The sequence below is a fragment of the Mchenga conophoros genome, linkage group LG10 (genome assembly GCF_057382185.1).
Source record: "Mchenga conophoros isolate Kocher_MC1m ecotype Shallow Benthic linkage group LG10, M_conophoros_male_GT1.1, whole genome shotgun sequence".
NCBI classification, from domain to species: Eukaryota; Metazoa; Chordata; class Actinopteri; order Cichliformes; family Cichlidae; genus Mchenga; species Mchenga conophoros.
In genome coordinates this window covers 19,444,501-19,467,074 of record NC_140535.1, presented here as the reverse complement: position 1 = coordinate 19,467,074, position 22,574 = coordinate 19,444,501, and the positions used below count along the sequence as shown (strand labels likewise).

General features: G+C 42.5%; 1 protein-coding gene across 1 annotated transcript; it reads right to left on the bottom strand.

The window, feature by feature from the left end:
• Nucleotides 1-10,344: 10,344 nt before the first annotated feature.
• On the bottom strand, nucleotides 10,345-20,119 carry hunk (hormonally up-regulated Neu-associated kinase). The gene is made up of 9 exons (XM_085289141.1): nucleotides 19,388-20,119; nucleotides 16,518-16,810; nucleotides 15,858-15,913; nucleotides 15,522-15,657; nucleotides 15,300-15,427; nucleotides 14,047-14,173; nucleotides 13,765-13,933; nucleotides 13,383-13,545; nucleotides 10,345-12,701 (listed from the first exon to the last, which is right to left on the bottom strand). Exons 1-9 carry the CDS (start codon nucleotides 19,625-19,627, stop codon nucleotides 11,953-11,955), a joined length of 2,061 nt encoding a protein of 686 aa, XP_085145267.1. The 5' UTR covers nucleotides 19,628-20,119; the 3' UTR covers nucleotides 10,345-11,952.
• Between the last annotated feature and the right edge of the window lie 2,455 nt (nucleotides 20,120-22,574).

Here is a 22,574-nt window from a genome sequence, read left to right as displayed (position 1 = left end):
TGTCAGTACCTCTCATTCTACAAGCACTCGGGGACAAAGGATGAATAATGCAGAGGTAGCGTCTGAGTGAAAGTCGCCTCCCCTCTCTCCCCTGTTTTCACCTTCCCTAAGCAATAAGGAAGCAATGTTGCCATGGAGGCAATGAAGCCTCGGCACGGCAGCAGCCAATTGAAGCCTTTTCTGTGTGAAACAGAGGACCAATGGCTGCTCAGACTGATGCTGTTATTGCCACGGACTCTGCGAGCTGATTGGCTGTGCTCTGCTCTTTGATTGAATTTCTGATCTTGTTTTTGGAGAGGAAAAAATATCTCAGGGAGTGCCACCTGTGCCAACTTTGAAAATATGTTTGGTTTTTTTTTCGATGGATAGAAAAGGATTATCTTGTGAGAAGGCAAATGTTTCAGTTTTATTGGTTTTGAGAGCATTAAATGATGCTTCTTGTAATTTGGTTCTGATAATACTTGAGGGATGAGGGTGAGAGTGGTAATGAGATGGTTGTGTGTCAGATGTTTTGTTAAGGAAAACATTGAAAACATTATATCTGTACTATTTTTTTCAACCTGCGCAATAGATGACTTTATTTAATCCTCGTTTCTGCCTTTTCCTATCCTGGTATTTGGTTTTCCTCCGACAAAGGGACCACACCCCACCAGTTGCTCACAGCTGGTTTTGGACCATTCCCTGGTTTAACCCTTCATTTTACACAAAACTGTGCATGTTCACTGTGCCTCCTAACACTGAGTGCTTTAAAAATATTGTTTAATAAATAATAATAATGATGATGTAATAAACAGATAATTATTAAAAAATAAATTAAATATCCCACTGGACTTTTGCCGTTGCTGATTGCCCCTACTTTTCCAGCGTGGTGGACTGACCAACAGTATGCTTGAACAGAATCTTTTTTTTTTTTTTTTTTTTTTTTTACATTTAAGTCATGGAGACAGTCTGGAGCCATCTTTGTCTTTGTTTCCCACAGATTTGTTGGAAGGTCGGTTAATAAACGTCTTCATCTGGGAGGTTCCCAAATGTAGGATGATCTTAGGTCTTTGTTCAACTTCACCCAGTTCAGATTAACTAATAAAACGTCTCTGCCCTCTCAAGGTTGATGACCTTCCTCTGTGTCTGTGATGGAACTATATAACCGACCAGTCGGTGACTCGTCTGACGGAATAACCCCAATCCCCTCTGAGTGCTCAAACAAAGCCTCCTACTTCATTAGAAACATCTGCTTGTTTATTTCCCCCTAAGTCTTTGTGTACAACCGTGGCTGCCAGGTAGTCTAGCTGCCTCTCACTCTCTCCTCCTCTTCCTCCTCCTCCTCCTCTGCTGGTGTGAGCGCTGCTGAGGGAGGCTGTACTGGTCTGTGTGGCTGGACCTGGATGTTCAGGTTGTCTATGTGCAAACATCCCTGGTGTGTGTAGCAGGTTAATCGTCTGTTTTTCTCAGACACAAAGCCTCGTCCCTTTGCCAGTGACACCCTGGTGAGAGTGTGTGCGTGTGTCTATCTGTATATGTGACGAGCAGGGGGCTGAAAAAGGGATTAGTGTCATCAGGACCTAAGCCTCAACAGACTGACAAAACTAAATTCCTGCTGGACAGTAAGTGGTCAGTTTGGCCACACATTAAAAGGATGCCAGCCATCTGACTAATCAGAATTCTTTTTTTTCCAAAGAGAATTATTAATCATGCACAATTTTGAATATTGACAGCAAAGTCAATTGTTCAACTTCTGTTCTAAATCTGGCAGGATAGGGTTTTATTAAATTCAATTTCGGTATCTGCTGTGTAACCAGACAACAAGAAGAAGTGTTACAATGTCTTCATATTTATAAATGTAATGATATGTAACAAGCTGCAATGTTAGCATTCCTCTAAAGTGATAAAAATATCCACTTATGCTCCATTCATATGTTGGTGGGGTGTTTATCACAAGCTTGTTATTGCTACTTGATCCTTTTATACGCAGATTGATTTGAATAATAATCCGTTTTTCCAATAATGCTTCCTGAGACTACATAGATTAATGGCTCTATAGTCAGATTCTTACAAAACGCAGTCTGAAGCTTCAACTCACCAAATACTTTTATTAAAACTCTGCTATTCTTTGCATAAATTGTTCAACCTTGAAAATGTGAGAGGTTAAAAATCATTTTCCTCAAAGTTACATAGGGACTCACAGTCTGGTCCTCCAATATTTGGATGATACTGGGTTTTTTGCCTCTGTTCACCACAATAATGGACATGTTGCAATAACACTTTACAGCCATTTTCGCAGACTGAACAGTAATTTGAGAAACAACTCTGGTCAGTCTGAAAATGATGGACACCAAATGCTGAGTTTCTTGCCATGCATTCTCTTCAGTTGCTGTTTGTTTCTGGGTTTTCCCGCCCTGAGTTTTGTCTTCAGTAGATAAAGAAAGGTCTAATCGGGTCACATCACTGGCTCAGCTCAGTCAGCTTAGAAACAGTTGATAATGTGTGGAAAATACAAAAAACCAAAACAAGAAGCACTCCAAGAGGACGGGGTTTACTTTTAAGGGAATAGTATTGTAGTTTAAATACATTTATTTTGTTTTCTGCCTTCTTGTTAAACATTAAGTTTGCAGTGCAGTAAAAACAAGTGGAAAGTGCAAGATTTTGTTATTTGTCCTCTTAAAATTGAATTTAATATACTTATAATAATAATTTTGAACATATTTATTTATTGGTTTTAATTTATCTAGAATTGTTTTTGTCTTGACAAGATTTTCTTACAAGATTTTGAGGTAAACTTGAAAGAAAGGCAGGTGTGAAAAGTTAAAGTGAGGTCAGAGGTCAAATGTGACATGATATTTGGAGGGAAACTATAAATATTTGATATTTAGAATTTTCATATTCCAGTATAAAAGTTTCCAATACAAATAAAGGCAGTAGAAATTTTAAGTTCAATTTTAAAGATAAGACATTGTATGAAAGTTTGAGTCTAGTTTTATCTTGATGAAGAGATCAGAGGTAGCAAGTTCAATATTTCGTTCATTGGTATCAGATGTGGGGTTGAAATGTTCCCATAACTTATTTGAGCTGTGTGCATTCTTTCAAAAAGGTCTTATGGAGTGATGAATTCAAATGTAAGATTTTAGGGTTAAATTTTCATCAACATGTAGTTCACTAGTGAGGTACAACAGTGAGTGTCTACAGCTACCTGTGAAACAGTGTGGAGGCTCTGTCATGGTTTGGGGCAGCATTTCAGTGTTGAAGAATAAAGATCGTCATTTAGAATTTTAAGCTTGTTAAAATTTTGCAAACTCTGTTTTCACCTTACATGCTGCATTTCCATGTGTGTTCACACATTTCAATAAGTCACAGCTCCTTTTTCCTATTTTCCTTACAAAATATAAAGAAGAAAGTGTTGTCTAAAGACGTTTGCACAGTATGTTATGTCAGTGCGCCCCAGGGCAGCTGTGGCTACAATGTAGCTTGCCATCACCTGTGTGTGAATGGGTGAATGACTGAATGTAGTGTAAAGCGCTTTGGGGTTCTTAGGGACTAAGTAAAGCGCTATACAAATACAGGCCGTTTACCGTTTACCATTTAAAATGGGTGTCACAATTCAGATTACTATGATACAAGTGGTAGATGACAGGCTATGAGGTGGTGCATGCACCCAGGCACTGGGGATGTGGGAAATGGTGGTATTTATGTCACTGGTGCAGTAATGGCAGAAGTAGTCAGGCAAGAAAAATGACTTTGATAAACAGTATCCAATATCTATTTGAGAGAAGCTATGTTATTTGTTTTTAATGCCTTTTGTCTTGCAAATGTATTCAGAGTGGTGCCGTTGAAATACTGAAAGGTATCTACAGTCCTACCGATTAATTGCTCCTTCCATAATTCCTCTTCTACACCACTGCAATCGGGAAATATAAAATATTTAGGTATTAATGTTTCTCCCAAGCTTGCAGATCTAACTAAATTAAACCATATCCCACTTTTAAAGAAGGTAGAAGATGATCTGGCTAGATGGAAATGTCTACCCATATCACTCATGGGAAGGGTTGCCGCTATAAAAATGATGGTCTTACCAAAAATAAATTATTTATTCTCAATGATCCCAACTAAACCGCCACAAGATTGGTTCAGATCTCTAGATTCATGTATGTCCAAATTCCTTTGGAAAAATAAACCCCCACGTATAAGCTTAAAAACACTACAAAAGACCAAGGATAAAGGAGGACTAGAACTGCCTAACTTTCAGCACTACTTCTTAGCCAACAGGCTTCAGTTTATCTCAGGATGGCTAAAACACACCCTCTTAGATGAACCTTGGCTAGATGTAGAACAAGCACTCTGCAATAATCTAGAGATCTCAGACCTACCATTTATCAGCTCAAACATCCAACGACATGAATGCTTTAAAAGCATCAACATCAGCTCTTCTCTGACAGCATGGTGGGAGTTTCTAAAATTGACGGCGTCTTCATTAATCCCATGCAAACGTACACCTATCTGGAACAACCCTGACATATTACAAAACAATAATATGATAAACTTTTCAGATTGGAGTGATAAAGGAATCAAATATTTAGAACATATACTAGAAGGAACAGAATTTATTTCATTTGACGGACTAGTTACACAATATGGGATCAACAAGAAAAGATTTTTAGAATATCAACAAATTAAATCCATAGTAAAAAAGAAATTTAAACCGGGTCAAGTTGAACTACAAACACCACCAAGTGTGGTTCAATTTCTTACTCTTAAACCCCCCAAATTACTATCCAAAATATACAGAATGCTTTCTAAAACAGATGAATCAATATCACTTCCTATTGCAAAATGGGAAGCGGATTTATCAGTTAACTTAGACCTAAACTTCTGGTCTCAGATTTGCTTAAAAACCTTTCATCTAATTAGAAATCCCAGTCTTCAATTAATTCAATACAAAATATTACATAGAGTACACTATACAGGTCATCGGATGTTCAAGATGGGCTTTACGTCTACCAACAACTGCTCACACTGCCAAACCAATTCACCGGACAATTATATCCACGCTCTTTGGTTCTGTCCACCAGTTCAGAAGTTTTGGCGCGAGATATGTGAAGACTTATCGAAGTGTCTGAAATGTAACATTCCAACTTCCCCCTTAGTGTGTTTGTTGGGCAGCTTAGATAATGTCACTTCAGAAAAGAATATCGCCCATATGATCTTCACTGCCCTATGCATTGCCAAGAAAACAGTCCTCATGAACTGGAAAAATAAAAATAATCTTAATTCTAACCAATATAGAAATTATCTATTAGATTACATTAGTCTTGATACAGCCTCTGCCACCACATCAGATCAATTGCTCTGGGCTCCTTTGATCAGCTCCATCACCTAGTGGGGGTGGGGGGTCATAGTTTGGTCCCGCCTTCACTGTTGTGATTGGTGTGGGGGTAGGGACAGGCTTAGGGCGTCGGGGGGTTCCCCGGAGGCATCTTCCTTGGGGGGCTCAACCCGGGGTAGCGGTCATGTCCGGTTAGGGGCTCTGTTGGCTCTCCGGTGACTGTTTCCTCGCGGCTGCGTGCAGCGGGGCTAGGGGAGGGTCTGTGCTGACGGACGTGGGTTACTGACCTGGTAGCCTGGCTGGGCCTGGGTGGGTCCGGGATGGGCGTGAGGTTCTGGGGGCGCTCCGTCTCTGGGCTGGGACCCGGACTGGGCCTCGGGGGCTTGGGTCCTGGTTGGTGTGTTGCCGGGGTTGTGGGCGGGTGGGTGCATGGGGGCCCAGCCCTGGAGCAGGGTGCCGCCGGTGCGTCGAGCCACCTGGGGGGCTCTTCAACTGGTGGGGGAGATTGTCACATCTTGCAGGAGCTTTCCTCTCCTCAGGAGCTCCCTCTGCAGGAGGGGGAGATACAGGAGAGGTGGAGGAAGATCTCAGCCTGGGTGTTTATTGTCTTATGTAGTCTGGAAGATGAGTGGATGGTGGGGTGGGTGCAGTTTTCTCTGTGGTGGGGTTGGGTGGACTGTCCCGGGCTCTGTGGGGCCGGGCGGCGCTGCTGCACTGGGCCCGGTCTGGATGGGCCTGGGCCCCCTTTCCCTGGCGGGTCGCGGAGTATGGGGGTGCCTACTGGGGTCAGCGGGGGAGCTGGCCCCAGGGAGGGGTCACTTGCCCCTCCCTTCCTTCCCTCCCCATCTCCAGCTGCCTCCCTCTTCCCGCTCCACCACAACCACCCACACATGCAGGGCCTTGGAGTAGGGGTATGTCACCAGGGTGCAGAGGAGGCTACCCCCCCCTCTGTCCCCTTCTGGCTGCCTCTGCCTCAATTTTATCCCACAACTTAGACATTCACATTACTCACACTCTCATTACACATACATATAGGATCTTGGGGGTGGGCACGATACACAGAGTCCAAAGTACCATCAGGGTGTACACCCCACCCCTGGCATCGTTGCCCACCTCTCAATTTTAAATACACGTAGACATTGAGGGCTAGCAGGAGGGACCATGCGCTTACCTGCTGCTCTCTGGCAGGTAGCTCCATGCCCTCCTGGGTTTTAAATGCACCTTAGAACACACATGCATCAACATTACAATGAGCGGGTGGAGGGAGGTTTGGAGTCTTCTCTCACCCCCGTTCTCTGCGACCTGCTGGAGCAGGGGGGCTAGGAGGAGGAGTTGGCCGTCCGACTGCGGTCTGGAGTGTGGAGCCTTCCTGCTGCTGCGGAGTCGGGGCGGTCTGCCTCCCCCCACCGCGGGGAAAAGGGAAACACCACCTGGGTCTGGGTGCAGTTCCCCCCTCCAGGGGCGAGGGCACCTAGACCCGGTTTGTAGAGTACGCTTGGGGAGTGTGATCGTGTGTACAGCGTCTCTTTATGTCTGTCTCCACGTTGGTTGAGTGTGGAGTAAGTGTATATGAGAGCATGAGGGTGGGAATGGATGTTTGTATCTGTGTGTGCCTGTATGCCTGTGTCTATATGTCAGGTTGGGTGTCAGGCGCCACCTCTCTGGGGACATCTCAGGCCCTCCAAGGTATGGAGGCCTATCTCCCCCTACCACCACTTCCCCTGCCAGTGGCGGACCCCCTCAGACATCGGTGCGTTGGTGGTTCTTTGTGTCCGGGGATGGGCGTCCAGGTACACACCGGCTCACTCCTTGGCGGCCGCTTATCGGGGCCTGGAGCCTGGGGCTCGCTCGGGCCACTTCGGAGGTGGGGTGCCCCCGGCCTCTCGGCCTGGGGCTCGGTCACTCAGGCGCAGCTGGCTGCCGGCGGAGCTCACGGGCGCGTCACTGCAACTCCCCCTGGCTTCTGCTCCGCGGCTGCTGAGTGAGCCCTCATCTGGGACTCTCCTCAGCTCTTTCCGGGACAGTGGCGCGGCTGCCCCTCTGTTGGTCTTCCTTGGTCTCTTGTGTTCTGGGGGCCTCTGGATGTCTGGAGTTTTGATCTCCTCCACACCTGCTTCACGCCCTGGAGGACGGGGCTGTGGCCCCCCCACACCCTCTAGCAGATTATTACATGAAGGAACCTTTTAAAAAAACAAAAAACAAGCGCGTCCATGCTCACAGGTGTACACACGGGTGATCACACCCACAAACTACACCCTTTTTGGCTCCTACCTCAAAGCACACTGTGTTCTGTTGATCTTATGTGCTGCACAATAATGTTTAACATTTAGTATTTACTGTCATATTCCCATATATCATTGTGATGCTGTTTATTCTATTACTCTTGTTCTCTTCTGCTTGCTTTCTTTTTTCTTTCTCAGCAGGTGATCCAGGTGATTGATATATGCATTTTTTTTCTCTGCCCGTTCTGTTGGTTTTTGTCTTTTGCCCTTCTCCCCCGTCCCTCTTCTCAGCTGTTTCTCTTTCCCTCTTTCTTTCTCCCCTTCTTTCCCCCAGTCAAGTCTGTCCCGTATTCAGTAAGTGAAAATAAAATAAACAATAAAAGGTGAATCAAATGGACCATTACGGCAAGGCTGGGATGGTCAGTTTGGTAAAGTAAATCCGTTGGGCATCTTTCTTTGCCTTTAGACAACAATTCTGAGGGCAAAAGAGCCAAACGGGACAGGCCAAAAAAAAAAAAAAAAAAAAAGAAATACTGAAAGGTTTCTGTCCATCTTTCCAGTTCAGCAGGATTGTTTTTTTAGCGACTGTTAGAGCTGTTAGTGTAATGTGAGTTGCTCACTTTTCAGAACTTGAATCAACAGATGTAAGATCTCCAAGCAGAAAAACAGATGAGAAAACTGCAAATGAGCTGGTCTGGATGAGTTAATGTTGACTAACTGTTTCTACTCCACTTAACGATTATTTTTTTACAGCAGCTATTAGGGCTTCTTGGTGCATATTATATTGTATATTAAACAAAAAGGATTGTTGTGGTTAGACCTTTATATTCAATCGCAGGTATGAATGTCACTCCTAAATTTGAGCTTTTTTTCATGATTTTTTTGAACAGTTATTTTTCCAGGGTGGAATGATTGTCAAATTAAAATGCATTCAGCTCTATATATTAAAAGATGTAAGTAAAAGTATGTATATATTTTAGCCTTTATACACTTGACCCTTTGTGGATTGGAGTGTGAATTATTTCACCCTGAAAAAAAAAACTATTTTAAATAAATCATTAAAAGTCACATAATAACCATCCCCCATAATGAGTGTTACAACATCTGTTTGTGTGTCTTTTTAGAGGTCTCCCATCGACTACTAATTTTATCTTTCTACTGTTAACGATGGTAATGCTAAATTTATTAAAGCATCACTTGATCGTAGACTTCGACCAGGTTACATGTACCTCTGTGACAGTGTTTTACACTCTGCTACATGCTGTGACGAGGTTTTATCTATGCCAATAATTCCATGCTATTCTAGGTAGTTACAATGTAGTTAAATTGCCCTAGGTGTGTTTTCTTTTCTTCATCCCACTGAAAGCGTCCTTTACTTCCTAAATTCCTGTGAACAGTTAACGAAACAAAATTGCCCTCCAGAGCTTTTACTTTGTAGAATTTTTAATGAAATAACAAGGCCACACCTGGCCACCAAACCACTGCTGAGTCATTTGTCCAATTACTTTGGAGCCTCAGGAAATGCAGATACTATGTTAAGAAAAATTGCTCTAATTCATAAATATATTAAATGTTAATATCATTTAAGCCCCTTGAACTAAAGCTACAGGTCTACACTTCAGTTATATCTTAATTGGTTTCAGTCCTTTAAAGTGGATTTGAAGTGAAGCAAATTGCATTGCCCTTCAAATGTTTATGGTTTTGACTGTATTTTGTTCAGCCAACAACGTGTGAGATTCATATTGACACCAGAAAAAAGCAAATGCTTGCGTTCGGGAAATGGGCAAAGGTTTTCGTGCATTCGGTTACAGCCACGGTTTATTTTGCCGTAAACGTGATTCATCGATTTTGCTGAAATAAGAGGTAGAAACTGTTACAACATGTCCTTCACCACCACAATCTCTCACCTCACTTTCTGGAAACAATACGTGTTTAGTCAAAAGCGGCGCCTTTTTGGGTCCTTGACTTTATCAGTTAATGGTAAATTACACAATTACCGCAGCAACACTGAACTATATTTCATGATATTATCTGTCTGTGTGCAGTAATATCCTTCATGCGTAGTATTCCTGGTCAGAGCTTGTTTATGTCACCAGATCAACCAGGGATTTTGAGTAACCGTTGGCCTGTCGGCGATAAACAAAAGGCTCTGGCTTTAACATATTTGAGGGCTCCTCTTGCCCCTCTGCTTTTATCAGCTTAGCCACGCTGATTTAATCGGACAGCCCTGTTTGTGGTGTCCTGTGCATGTGCTTGTTTGTCTCAAAGCTCTGGTGATCCCCCTTCTGTGTCTCGACAGGGCAGCGTCACCCAGAGAGGTTTAGGGAGGCACAGCTGAGTAGATTAGTGTCTATAACGCATGTGTTCGTGAGAAGGAAGGGCTTGTAGTGTATGTGTGAGTGTGTGTGTGTGTGTGCATGTAGCCAAACCAAGGATCATTCAGCTGTTGCATGGGAGTGTCATGCTTTTTTTTTTTTAACCTCTCATAGGTGTTTCGTGGGAAATGCATATGGTATGTGAGATAAGTGGCATATTCAGTAACATAAATCCTTTCACACATCGTCATCAAGTCCTCCAGGAGATGAGAGCTTTAAGGATGAAGTATAGATGTCAGACTTTAGGTAAAGTGTACATAAATTAGCAAGAATATTGGATTCTGTTGAGTACCATATTATTACTTAATGATCATAATTAAAAGTTTGCATATTTTCAATATGTCTCAGATGAGCCATGTGAACATGTGACGTGCAAGAATGAAGCCAGACAGCATGCAGGTGCGTTTAAAGAACTAGACAGACACATAAAGGATTCCTTATAAATATTTAAAATACTTTATACAGCATAGAAATCTCTTGACACTCAAACAAAACCATCCTTTACAAAATCTTAAAAAAAGACACCCCCCACCCAAGTCCGTATCAATCTCAGTATCAACCAGAAAAAAGGTACAAAGACATAATTTCAAATGCTGACAACACAAGTTTGACTCATGCAACTTTTCATTTGGACATGAAGAGATTCTACAGTATTTTAACAGTGAGAAGCCTCGTGTGCCCGTGGAAGCCTTTTTTTTTTTTTTGTTCGTTTTTTTCCCCCTTTGTTTTGTACAGGCAACTAATTTGTGACAGTGTCGGCTCAGATAAACGTCTTAAACTTCTGTTCATACAGAACGGAGTAAGCAACAGGAACACAGGAGCTGCACTGTTATTTACAGGAACATTTTTCACATGTCTCAGAGCTCTTGGCAAATACTCATCATTGCAGTTAACACTTAAGACTATTGCACAAACTACAGCGTTAAGACAAAAGGAAGTGAATTATTTCCGCAGATGATCCTAGTAGCAGTTCTTTCCACTTTCATACACTCAACCTGTGGTGAGGTTGATCTGTTTCATAAGGCTTTTGATGCTCTATTCTTTTTTCTTTTATTAATTTTTTATTACAAACTGACTAGGAACAGGCATATCCTGCTGTGAGAAAGTCAAGACTTTTACAGATTCCCTGTGGGTCTTAGAGGTGAAGCAACACTTGTGGATAAAAAAGTTCAGTGCTGGGTGAAGGTTTATGAGGACGTTTATATAAAAGTGAGAATATGCTTCTGCTCTTGCAACCTACGGCTATTTTAGTGTGTTGATTCTAATGGCAACACTTACACACTGCTACACTGTGACACGATCCACACAAGCATGTCACAACCGACTGCCGTTCCACATTTAATGCATGAATAAATGCAGTGAGGTAAAAGATGTTAAACACCGTTCTAAGTATACGTTTTGGTTTTCAAGAATAGTGCAGTGAGCTTCTTCATCCGGTCAGCATAGGACATAGTGCCGGCTGACTGGATGTCAGTGGCTATTATACAGAGTTTTCACAGAGACAAAACATTTATACATGTAAAATCAGGGTTAGGGTAAAAGTTGGGGTCTGTTAGCTGGTGTGAATCAGTTTGCGGCTCAATTAGTAACCAGTTACACCAATGTTACATAAGAGAGTATCTCTAAGTTGGTCTATAATACATCGTTCAGTGTGTACTCATGTGTGTGCTTGTGTGTGTGTACAATTGTTATTGGCAAGGCTCATATTACACAATGTCCCATGTCCATTCCGTATTTAGGACACAGAGAGATTTAGTCATTGCTCATGGATCCGTTCAGATCTTATCTCCTCAGTGTCACTTCTCACATTACATAATAAGTGTTGTAACAAGAGGTAATACATTTTATATTCTCACCACCTTTTCTTTTTTTCTTTTTTTTTTTAAATAAGTCTGTCATGAAAAGTGGCTCAGTCGCAATAAAGGGACAGTTCACAGTTCAAAAGGCCGCTCTGGAAGACCTCTCCCAACATAAAAATGTTGAAAGGGGCATCGAGTTCAGTCCAACTTTTTTTTTTTTTTTTTTTAAATCATCTTATAACTCAGCAGAGGGTCTTTAGTGCACCTGAAGCACAGAGGAGAGTCTGCATGGGGTAGGGAGGAGGGGACACGACTTCCTCGATGACTTGTTCTGGCCGAAATGTAAATGGCTGCAGCTGGACCTTCTTCTTTAGGATCTGTCCGATTCCCATCGAGGGGAATTTGCTGCGATGCGTTGGGCTCTCGGGATCGCTGCTACCGCTGCTGGAAGGAGGACTAAAAGCTGAGGTAGGATTGAGGGGACTGAAAGCAGACTTTGGAGGGCTAAAAGCTGAGCTCCCTGGGGGACTTCCTATAGTGCTGGGAGGGCTACCACTAGTGTCAGAAGAACCACACCAATCTGTCGAGGTGCTCTTCTTGGGCTGTGGATTGACAATGAGGACGGGCGGACTGGGGATTGTGGCTTTTTTCAAGTAAGAGGAGTCAGGCTGGAAGGCGGAGACGTGGCGGGGAGGGGATAGGGTCCCGTTAGTCAGCTTGTACCAGGGCGAAGATGGGGTGTCTTCGATTTGTTCAGCTTTGGCGAGCGAGCCGAAGGAATGCATGCCAATCGGCGACGGCGCGGGAGGAGCGGGAATGTTGTGTTCTGGGCTCGTGTTGACTTGCGGAAGGGTGGCCAGGCGCCTTCGTTGCTGTGGCGTGTTGGGGAATAGAGGGTGGATCTCTAGGTACTCCATGGAGGAAGAAGCAACTGTGCCCGGAGGTGCCAGAGGTGAATTACGATGCCCACCAGTTATGGCACGCAGTAAACCTGAGGATGAAATTAGAAGCACTTTAGCTTTTGTGAAACATTGTTTTTACTGTAATATTTAATGAAAATTAAAATAAATTCATTAAAAAAGTGAGAACCCCATCTTTTCTTAAACCTCTGCCTGAGTAGCCATTGTCTGTATGCCATTAACAAGATCCTGACAGACACAATGATCTGACAGCAGACGTAAAGCCAAAGGTACAGAAGACAAATCTGTAATTTCTCAATACCACTTAAAGGTAAGTGAGAAGGGAGTTTAGGTGTGTGCTAAACTCTCTCTTGCAAGCTTGAGTCAGTTCAGTTATTTCTATATCATGAACTTACTTCTGCACTATGCTCTCTTAAGTAATTTCTGATTAAGATTTTAGTGTTTGTGTTTGCTCCACGAGTGACTGGCAAGTTGTCCTGGATGTTTCCTCTCAGATGGATGAGTGGGTGGTTAGATGGATGGACGAACAGACAAACAGTGGATGGATGGATGGTGGGATGGATGGATGGATGACTGGGTAACTACGTGTGTGTGAAACAGGTCGCTGTACAAGAACATGCATGCTCAGTCAACCTACCCTGTATGAATGAAAGTAAATAAAATAGATACAATAAATAAAGTGAACATTAAAAAAAACCTGCTTCCTAATTGTTGTTTTCATTATTTTTGCACTCAACTGTGCAAATCCTCACCTGTTCTGTGCTTCTTCTCCTTGCTGGGCCCCTTGCTGACAGCCAGGTAGACGGGCGTCTGTTTCGGGGGTATGGTCAGCTTATCGACGTGCTTCCTCCACTGGGTCTGGAAGTATTCGTTTTTCTGCTTTTCGCCTCTCTTTTTCTCTTGGAACTGCATCTCCTTAACACACACACAAGCAACATTTGTTGTTGATGACTAAATGCTTTGCGTCATCCCGTCACAACAGTTTATTGGTGTGAAAAACACTCCTGGTCCTTTTGAAATATTACTATGACAAACTCCTTGGGAAAAGGATGTGCAAGTGACTAAAATATTTTTTTCTCTCTAAACTCACTTTACTCACTGACGTCAAACCGGAAAGTATATGAATATACATACCCTGTATTCTTTGGAGAGTCTCTTCATTTTCTTGTTGAGGAGGAAGTAGACCGCCAAAGTGTGGCAGGCGCGATTGGTGAGGACGGCGCTCAGAACTTCACTGTGCTTGTAGCCCATCTTCTCCGTCATATGCAGCAACACTGTGTGGTTGATTTCTTCAATGTGGATCCTTAACGCAAAAAAAAAAAAAAGGAATATTTAACAATGCTTGACAAATTAAGCTTTTAAATGCAAACTACAACAAACACAAACTCAGAGCAATTTAAATCTGTGTACATCTACCTGTTGAGGTATGGTGCCCCTGTGTTCTTATTGGCCAGCTGAAGCCAGGAGTCAGCCATCACCTGGTGGATATTGGGACGCTTGTTGGGGTCTGGCTCAAGTAGCTTCTTCAGAAGACAGATGGCAGCTGAGAAACGAGAAAAATCAAAATGTGTATTGTTATTCTTTCTGCACGCTCATCAACACATAAAACAGGAGCAGCTTTCTCGGTGCTGAAACATGTTACGACATGTTGTGTTATCATTGTGTTTATTCCCAGGCCACAAACTTGGCTCTCTTCCTCCACATCCTTAAGGTTCAAGATTCTTTTGAATTACCAACGCTGCAAAGTGAAACTGCTTATGCAACAACAAAATAGATGAAACTGATAAAGTTATCATTATTAAGTAAATTGTTTCGTAACGAACCCAGTTGCGAAGTCAGATACATGTCGTTATAGTATAATAGGTGCTTATAAAAGTGAGTTATGGTATCGCCCCTTAGTTTGCATATAAGCGAAATGCAAACGACTGTTCTGACGTGCCGTGAAGGAGTGACTGCAGAACGAGTGCAGAGATTGTGAAATGAATTTGACACCGTCATACCTATGCACACCCTTTCCACAACACACGCAAGCTTCTGAGGAACTACCTTTGAATTTATCTGTGTAATTATATCTAAATATATGTGTAGGACATTTACACTATAATTAGTGACTCTAAGGCAAAGTCAAGCCTATGAACAATTTTAGTTTCCTAAAGTCTACAAAAACATTGACCAAACCTCTCAGGAAGTGAATCATTTGTTTTAAGAAACAAAAAGAAAAAACTGTAGAAAAAATCTGAATCTGTGCCAGCGTCTTCACTGGAAGAGCCACCTAATCCCTGATAAAGAGGCACAAAAGGTTATCATGTTTTCGCCTCTGATGGAAAGGTTACTAGTCGCGTGCAATGATGTGCATGAATGTACATCCCTCCGCCCGTCACCTGTTTTTCTGCTTTTTTGCTTTTCGGTTTTTAACTGCATTTAAGCAGAATAAATGAAAACAAAACTTCTTTTTGAAGGGTTTAAAATAAGATGTCATAAAGAATCTTAAATATGTCAAAGGCACTAAGCCTCAAGTTATTTATCCTTTTGCTTCTAGTTTTAAGTAAGCAGCTTTTAAAATCATTTTTCGAAATTCTGAAGGCCAACCAGTCAGATTTCCTTCACCCTCCACTTTTACGTTTTATCTGCACACAGCAGGTTTGTGCCGTCGTGTTTTCATTCCTTACCTGTTGACAGCGTGGGAGGTAGCGGGTTCATCTCCTTGTCCACCATCTTCTGGTGCAGCGCCCGAAGACTGAACGGCTCCACGGTGAACGGGAGTGTCCCAGTCAACATTGCGTACATGTTAACACCACTGGAAGACCCAAATACACACTTCAGCTCTCTGTGCACTCATTAAATAAAACTGATGTTTATTATCAAATGTCTTAAAACAACTTTAAACTCACATGGACCAGACATCCACTTTTGGTCCATACTTTTTCCTAGAGAGTAGCTCAGGGGCGGCGTAAGCTGGACTTCCACACTGGGTGCTGAAGGGATCAGAGTATCCCAAGATGCCAGCACAGTTACTTAGGCCAAAATCTGAGGGAAAGGAGTGGTGGGGAGAGTGGGTTTATTATTTTAACTTGCCCATTAAAGAAACACAGGGGTGTTAGCACTTAGGTGAGAGCTTAGGGAACATTACTCTTTTCCATGTGGATTCTTTTATGTCTGAATACATGTACAGAATTTCTGTATAACGTTTTGTGCACATAAAAAACACTGAGAGCATCGGGGCTTACCTATAAGCTTTATGTTGTCCTGCTCATCCAGTAGGAGGTTTTCTATTTTGAGGTCCCTGTAAAACAAAGGTCCATGTTTATATTAGATAACCTTATATTAGATGATTAGATAACCTTTAGTATCACACAATCTACCCCCTGCTTCTTGAACCGTGACATAACCCCTCCTAATTTGGGTCATGCTGCTTAATTTTCATAGTCTATTGTGTATCTTCAGATCCCTCCTCAGTAGCAGAAATCCTGTTATCCACAGAGGCCATCTCACTGTGATAGAAATTCAGTTCCCAGGCTCTAAATAACAAAAACTATTCCTCACAAGAGCCTTGGGAAACAGTGCATGTTTTTTCCATAAATCTTACATAGATTTTGATAAAATGTTTGAGAAAACCCTAGAATTAACAATACTGTGACTGCATTTCTGTAATGTTTTTGCTCTTCACACCTAAATGGAAAACATTAAATTATTACAATGTAGTTATTGTGAAGACAGATCTGCTTTCATGGATTAATAGTCATGTGCATAAGAAAGACTTAACCCACACTTTGGGAAAGAGGATCATGTCTGACCCAGAAGTCTTAAAGTTAACTTTGACCCACATCGAATGGCACAGTAATTATATGCTTATATACTAATGTTTTTGGGGTTTTTGGTTTTGTTACCTGTGAACCACACCAGCCCTGTGCAGGTGCTCCACAGCCAGCACCAACTGCCGGATGTACTTCTGCGTCTCTCTCTCATCCAGGCGTTTCTTGTCGTAGATGTGGTTCATGAGGTTCCCACCGGGACAAAGCTCCATCACCAGGTAGTAGCTGTTCTCTGTCTCCAAGATGTCCAGCAGCTGAGTGATGTTGGGGTGGCGGATCATCTGCTGGATGTGACCTTCTCTCCGAAGGTTCTTGGTAACATATGAGTCCTTCTTGGCCTTCCTCTTGTCAATCACCTTCACCGCCACCTGAAAAAGAAAATGCAGGAGGAGAGAGGAGGGTGAGGTTATATTTATATTTTACAAAGTACTAAGTTAACAGCGATTGTTGGCCTTGTAAACTGTGCAGCATGCAATATTGTGAATAGTATCCATGGAGAAGGGAGCACAGTGCTGATTTCAGAGCGCCTAGGCGTAACAGGTGAAGAGCTGCTCGGAGTATGTAACTCAAAACTGACCTCTCCCTCACAGCTGTTACTAGTGGGAGAGCTACGAGGCCCTGCAGCTGAGGGGGAAGTGTGTGTGTGTGTGTGTGTGTGTGTGTGTGTGTGTGTGTGTGTGTGTGTGTGTGTGGACATGGAGGGGTTAATGAACCATCATAAACTGGGATATGTTACCCTATATGCTGAGAAGGCACCAAGGCCAAATGGACAGTTAACATTCCCCCATTTGTCTAGGTTTAGTTGCAGCCAAACACACAAAAAGCTGAGACAAATACAGATGGAAAGCCACAGAATCTCCTCACGAACGCCCCAGAACATGTCCTTTAACTCAATGACTCTCCTTCAGTTTTATTGATAATTACATTCAATAACATACCCATCTACTCTATTTCATCCATGTCTCCTTGTATCCCGTCTAGACTGAGTTCAAGAGCATGGCTACCACGCACAACAAATCATCTCAAGGAGAGCCCACAGACATGGAAAGGCATGACAAGTGAACCTAATCACCATATCCATTAATGAAATGGTGAGGGCCAAAGTGGTAGTGTGTGCATATGTGTGTGTTTTTTCTTTCTTCTGACCTTCAGCTTGTCTTTCATTTTTACTTTCATCCTTTCAGGACTGGTAATTGATTCAGTGCTGAAAACCTTTTTACAACTGCTAATTAAACCTGCCTGTATGTGCATGCATGTGTGTGTGTGCAGTGTTCTGTCACGATAATAGATGGCCTGTGTTTACACACTCCTAATAAGGAGTGCAGGGTATGTATGGGGTGGGGTGGGCACTGTATTTACAGTTGGCTACTCTATATGAGGAGGGGGTGGGATATAGAGGGGGAGGGGTGTGCACTCTTGCCTGGGGGCTATTGAGGGATTCGGTTGTTTATCATCAGGCGCCCCTCAGACAGAAAGGGGGTGGTGTGTGTGTGTGTGTGTGTGTGTGTGGGGGGGGGGGGGGTATGGAGGGGAAAGTGGGTTACAGACATTAAAAAAAACCACACATATGACCTCCTGAGCTGCCTGCCCATGACAGCCCCATCTCTCGCCTCTTCTCACCCCCATACCCCTTTTCTGCTTTTTAAATTCCATGCATTTACTTTGACTTTCTAGTAATGTAAAACAAACAAAAGTGGGTGTGGGGGGATCTGGGAATCCTCATGCATTTCCTTTTCACCCCCATGTACTTGAATAAACTCACTACCCTCCTGTACCCCGCAAGCGCCTGTTGGACGCCTGCATTCAAATGAGTGAGGGAGAGTGTTTGGATGTGCGATTGCCAGCGTTTGCATCATCCTCAACAAAGACAGTGTGAGTGGGTGGGTGAGAGGAACGTTTGCTTTACAGCAAGGGAGGAGCTGGGTGTGATCCGAAATATTTTTAATATGCAAATTTAGGAATTTTCAGTGACAAATTATAGCCTGTGCATTACCTATAGAAATGGTATGCATTTAATGCAGGAGCGAACAGTAAAAAAGAAAGAAAGAAAAAAAAGGAGACGTACTTGTTTTTCTAATATGCAAATTTTTTGGCTCCTTCTCAAAAAAGCCTGAAGAGACAAAGGCAACCAGTGGCCAATGGTAGCCCGTATCAAACCCCCCCTGCGATGGCGGAATCATAATGAGGTTGAAGCCCATTTATCAACGACAAGATTTCATATTCAAGTAGCAGCTCTGCTCTCTTATAGGCCCGGCAGTTTTCTTCTCTGGTCCTGTCACACTCTAGCGCGCCCACCGCGGGGATACGGTGAGATCACCAGCAGCAGCAAACAAAGCATAGGTTCAGAAACGCAGGGCGATCGACGCGTTATCCGCAGGGTTGGAGAAGAGACAAACACCCATAGATAACTGTGTCTCTCTCACGCACAATTAGCAAATATTGTCACTAGAGGAGCTCCTGCTGTGCACAACCTATACTCGGCATTCAGCAGCTGCTGGTGGGACGCCGCATGCGCTAATTAACAAAGGCGCAGCGCAATCAGAAGAGCTGATCACTTTCTCTGAGGAGAGAACCACTAATTAGGAAGTCCTGGATTGGCGGATTGCATCGCAATATAAACAACTTTTCCCACTGTTCACATGCAGCCGAAAGGAATGCGTTGCCAAGCACGCATGGCATCTGATTCTGTCCATTGAAATGTAATTTAAAACCACTACAGACGCAATAAATGGTGAGGCACAGTCAAAATTAAAAAGAAAATTCATTAAAATGACAAAAAGGCAATGAACTATAAGAGTCAAGCTAACTGTTAATTCCAGATGACATGTCATGACATCACAAAATAGATTAAAAAATAAAATATATGACATATATGACACACACACACACACACACACACATATATATGTACAGTATATATATACAGTCTGTTGCGGTCCGCTTACCTTTTCTCCTGTTAACGCATGGAGACCTTCTCTAACTTTGGCGAACGACCCTTCTCCCAGCTTCCTCCCGATCATGTAGTTCCCGACCCGTTTGGTGTGGTAAAAGTTCTTGAGGATGTCCGTTACAGGACTGCATAGGGAGGCCGGGAGGATACTCTCATTCCCGGCACTGTTTGGAATTTTACCCTCGTATAACCCGTGCCCGTTGTCCACTACCATGTCGCTGTCTGCAACAGGCATCACAGCTCCCTTGTCAAGTGTCCCCTTTTAACAAGGGAGGATAATACGCAGTCCGAATTACACCCACTTTCAATGCAGGTATTAAATGCTTAACGTCCGGTAAAGTATCTTAACTCCGTTATCTGCGTAATAACAAATTACGAGTACCGGAGCTTGCGCCACCTGTTCACCCAAAGCACCAAGTGAGCTCACTCAGCAGTTTCCGAGACCACTGTGAAGTTAATGAATGAGTTTAGATTAAAAAAAAACGGTAGAAAAAAGGGGGAACAGACTCAGTGACTTAAGTTAGTAACCTGACTGCCACGATCTATTTTAATACCTTGGTGGGTTTTAAAAAAAAAGCATAACAACAAGCATCGGCTCTAATGAAGGTGTGCTCTGCCTCTCTTCTCCAAACACGTTCGTCTCCTGATTAGTCTGAGAACAAGCAGCGTGTTTTGCAGTTTGAAGCGACTTTCCCGGTCCTCCGTGTGGGCGTTGCTTAGTGCGAGAGGGTAAGAAAAAAATGCACATGTTGTTGGTAGCCGGGGTAATTTTCAACCCAATCAGCGAAGGTGGGCGGAGCACGGGTACAGCTCCACCCGGTACCACCGCCTTGCCGTTTTGCTGCATGCGCTTGGTGGTGCGCTCGGATTGTAGGTGTGAACAAGAATACACGTGTAGTCAGGAGAGGGAGACAGCAACAGAATAACTATACATATTTATATATTTGTTTTAGTCCTCTTTTATTTCTGAGTGATTAATTTAGGCACAATTGTGCGTAAAGTAGCCTTCTAAACCAACACACCCATGCCTGTGCGCCAAGAGGATTCGCTTTAGTTAGCTGCAGTGGCACATATACAATGACACATATGCCACTGGCAATAAATCATCCAGTTTAAACATTGTCTCTGACCAGCTAGCATATATTCGAGGATTTTTATCTCTCCTCTCTCGTGGTTGAACCCGGAGCTCTGCCAAAAATAGAAAGTTGTACTCCAGTAAACCAGAGTCAGACAAAGAACAATTTTCCTCCTCGGTGGCTGAGGTGTAGTCTCTGGCCTAATTAACGCTGGTGTTCATCACTCAAAGGAGGACACCTGCAGGGAGGGGCGAGATTTTCCTACTCCGTTTGTCTTCGGCTCAGGTTTGCCTGACCTAGTGTATGTTTTCCTACTCGGTAAACTTGCAAGCCCTGAAAAAAATAAAATATAATAATAATAATAATAATAATAATAATAATAATAATAATAATTATATATATATATATATAACACCTGACAAGGAAATTTATCTAATCAAAATTGTTAAATAGTCCCTTTCAGTTTATATTTAAAAAAAATCCTGCCAGCATGAAGCATATGTTTTGAGTTTGTGTGAGAAGGTGTCAGTTTAGCTTCTTACACGGGTTTAGTTTGGGTTACTTCTCTGTTTCTGCTGTGTTTTGTTTTCCTCATTTCACTCGCATAGAAGGAGTGAGAGGAGTATATCTAGATATGCATATACAGTGCCAACTGGACCATGCTTTCTAGACACTAAACCAGACATTGGGGCAAAGAACTGATAGCACGAGTGCACCATCTATTGGAAGATTTCTATACTACAAGCTCAAGCACTACATCCTATACATTAAAAGTAATAAGACCGCAGAACTTTAATGAGATCATCGGGTCAGTTTTTTTTTTTTCTGCACAAGTAGTGACAGGTATTAAGTACAAACGTACTGTAGGTCATTTTTGTTACTCTGCACAAAACAGATTTATTTTGAAATAACACACTGAGACTTGGAAGTACTTCTAGGGTTAGGGTGGTCATCAGTGGTCAGATTTTAAGTCTGATGTCTTACATTACTTGTTTAAATGTCATGCTTTATTTTAGAATGTTTCACAAAGCGAACAGATGAAAGTTAACAAAATATTTAATAGTTTAATTATTTTGATATGATTCATTGCAGCTAATTATGTTAAATAAGCGTGGTTTGGACTCTGGGGGTGGGGGGTTGATATTGCTCTCTGCTGAAACACCTCTGGTGTTTTCTCAGTGATATGATATCACAGATGCTTCATGGAACTATTTTATTTACTGATTTGTGGTGTGATCATTACTAGTCTGTCTGTCATTAATGGAATCCAAACCCTCAGTGATCAGACAGTGATCTGAGTTATTTGAAACAAACAAATGTTATCTGATTAATGACACAAAGTCACACATAAAGCAGGCTGGTAAAAGTAAATGAATTTTTTTGACAGCAGTAAGCAATCTGACTTTTCTTTTTGCTGCTTATAAGATTTCCACAACAGTAGAGAGGATTTGGACTGTTCCTCCCCACAAAGCCTTTCAGATTATTACATTTCCTTAATGTTTTGATTGTACATGCATCAAGCTACAGCATTTTAGGTGAGTGGAAGTTCAGCACTCTGACTTGGCCATTAGAAACATATTTTTTCCTCTTTTTCAACCATTCTGTTGTTGATTTGCACTTGGGGTCATTGTCTTGATTCGTTAGCCTCTTTTAAACATCAGGATGGCTGCAGTAGCTGAAGCCATGTCGTCTCATATCTGCACACTGTGTTTACATTAGTGATGACAATAAAGTTTACTTTGACTTCAGACTGATGCGTTGTTTCTTCAGTGACTGCCGAGTGTCCAGGTCCTTAGGTAGTTAAGCAAACAATGGTGCCACCACCACTGTGCTCAAAGCTTGCCTAAAGTTTTGTAAGTGTAAGTGTTTTTGTTTTGATTTTTTTGGCTTGAAACATTATGTTGTGAACAAGGACTTCATAGAAATGTAACATTTTGCGGAATCTCTGTCACATTCCTTCTATTCTTCAGTCATGTTGACTGAAACATGGTTCAAACAAATCTGTTTTCCTTGAAAAAGGCATTTTATTTAGTAACTGGAGTTTGTAGTTAATGCTTTTATGCACAGGGAAGGACATCGCCACAAAACCACACTTTCAGGCACATC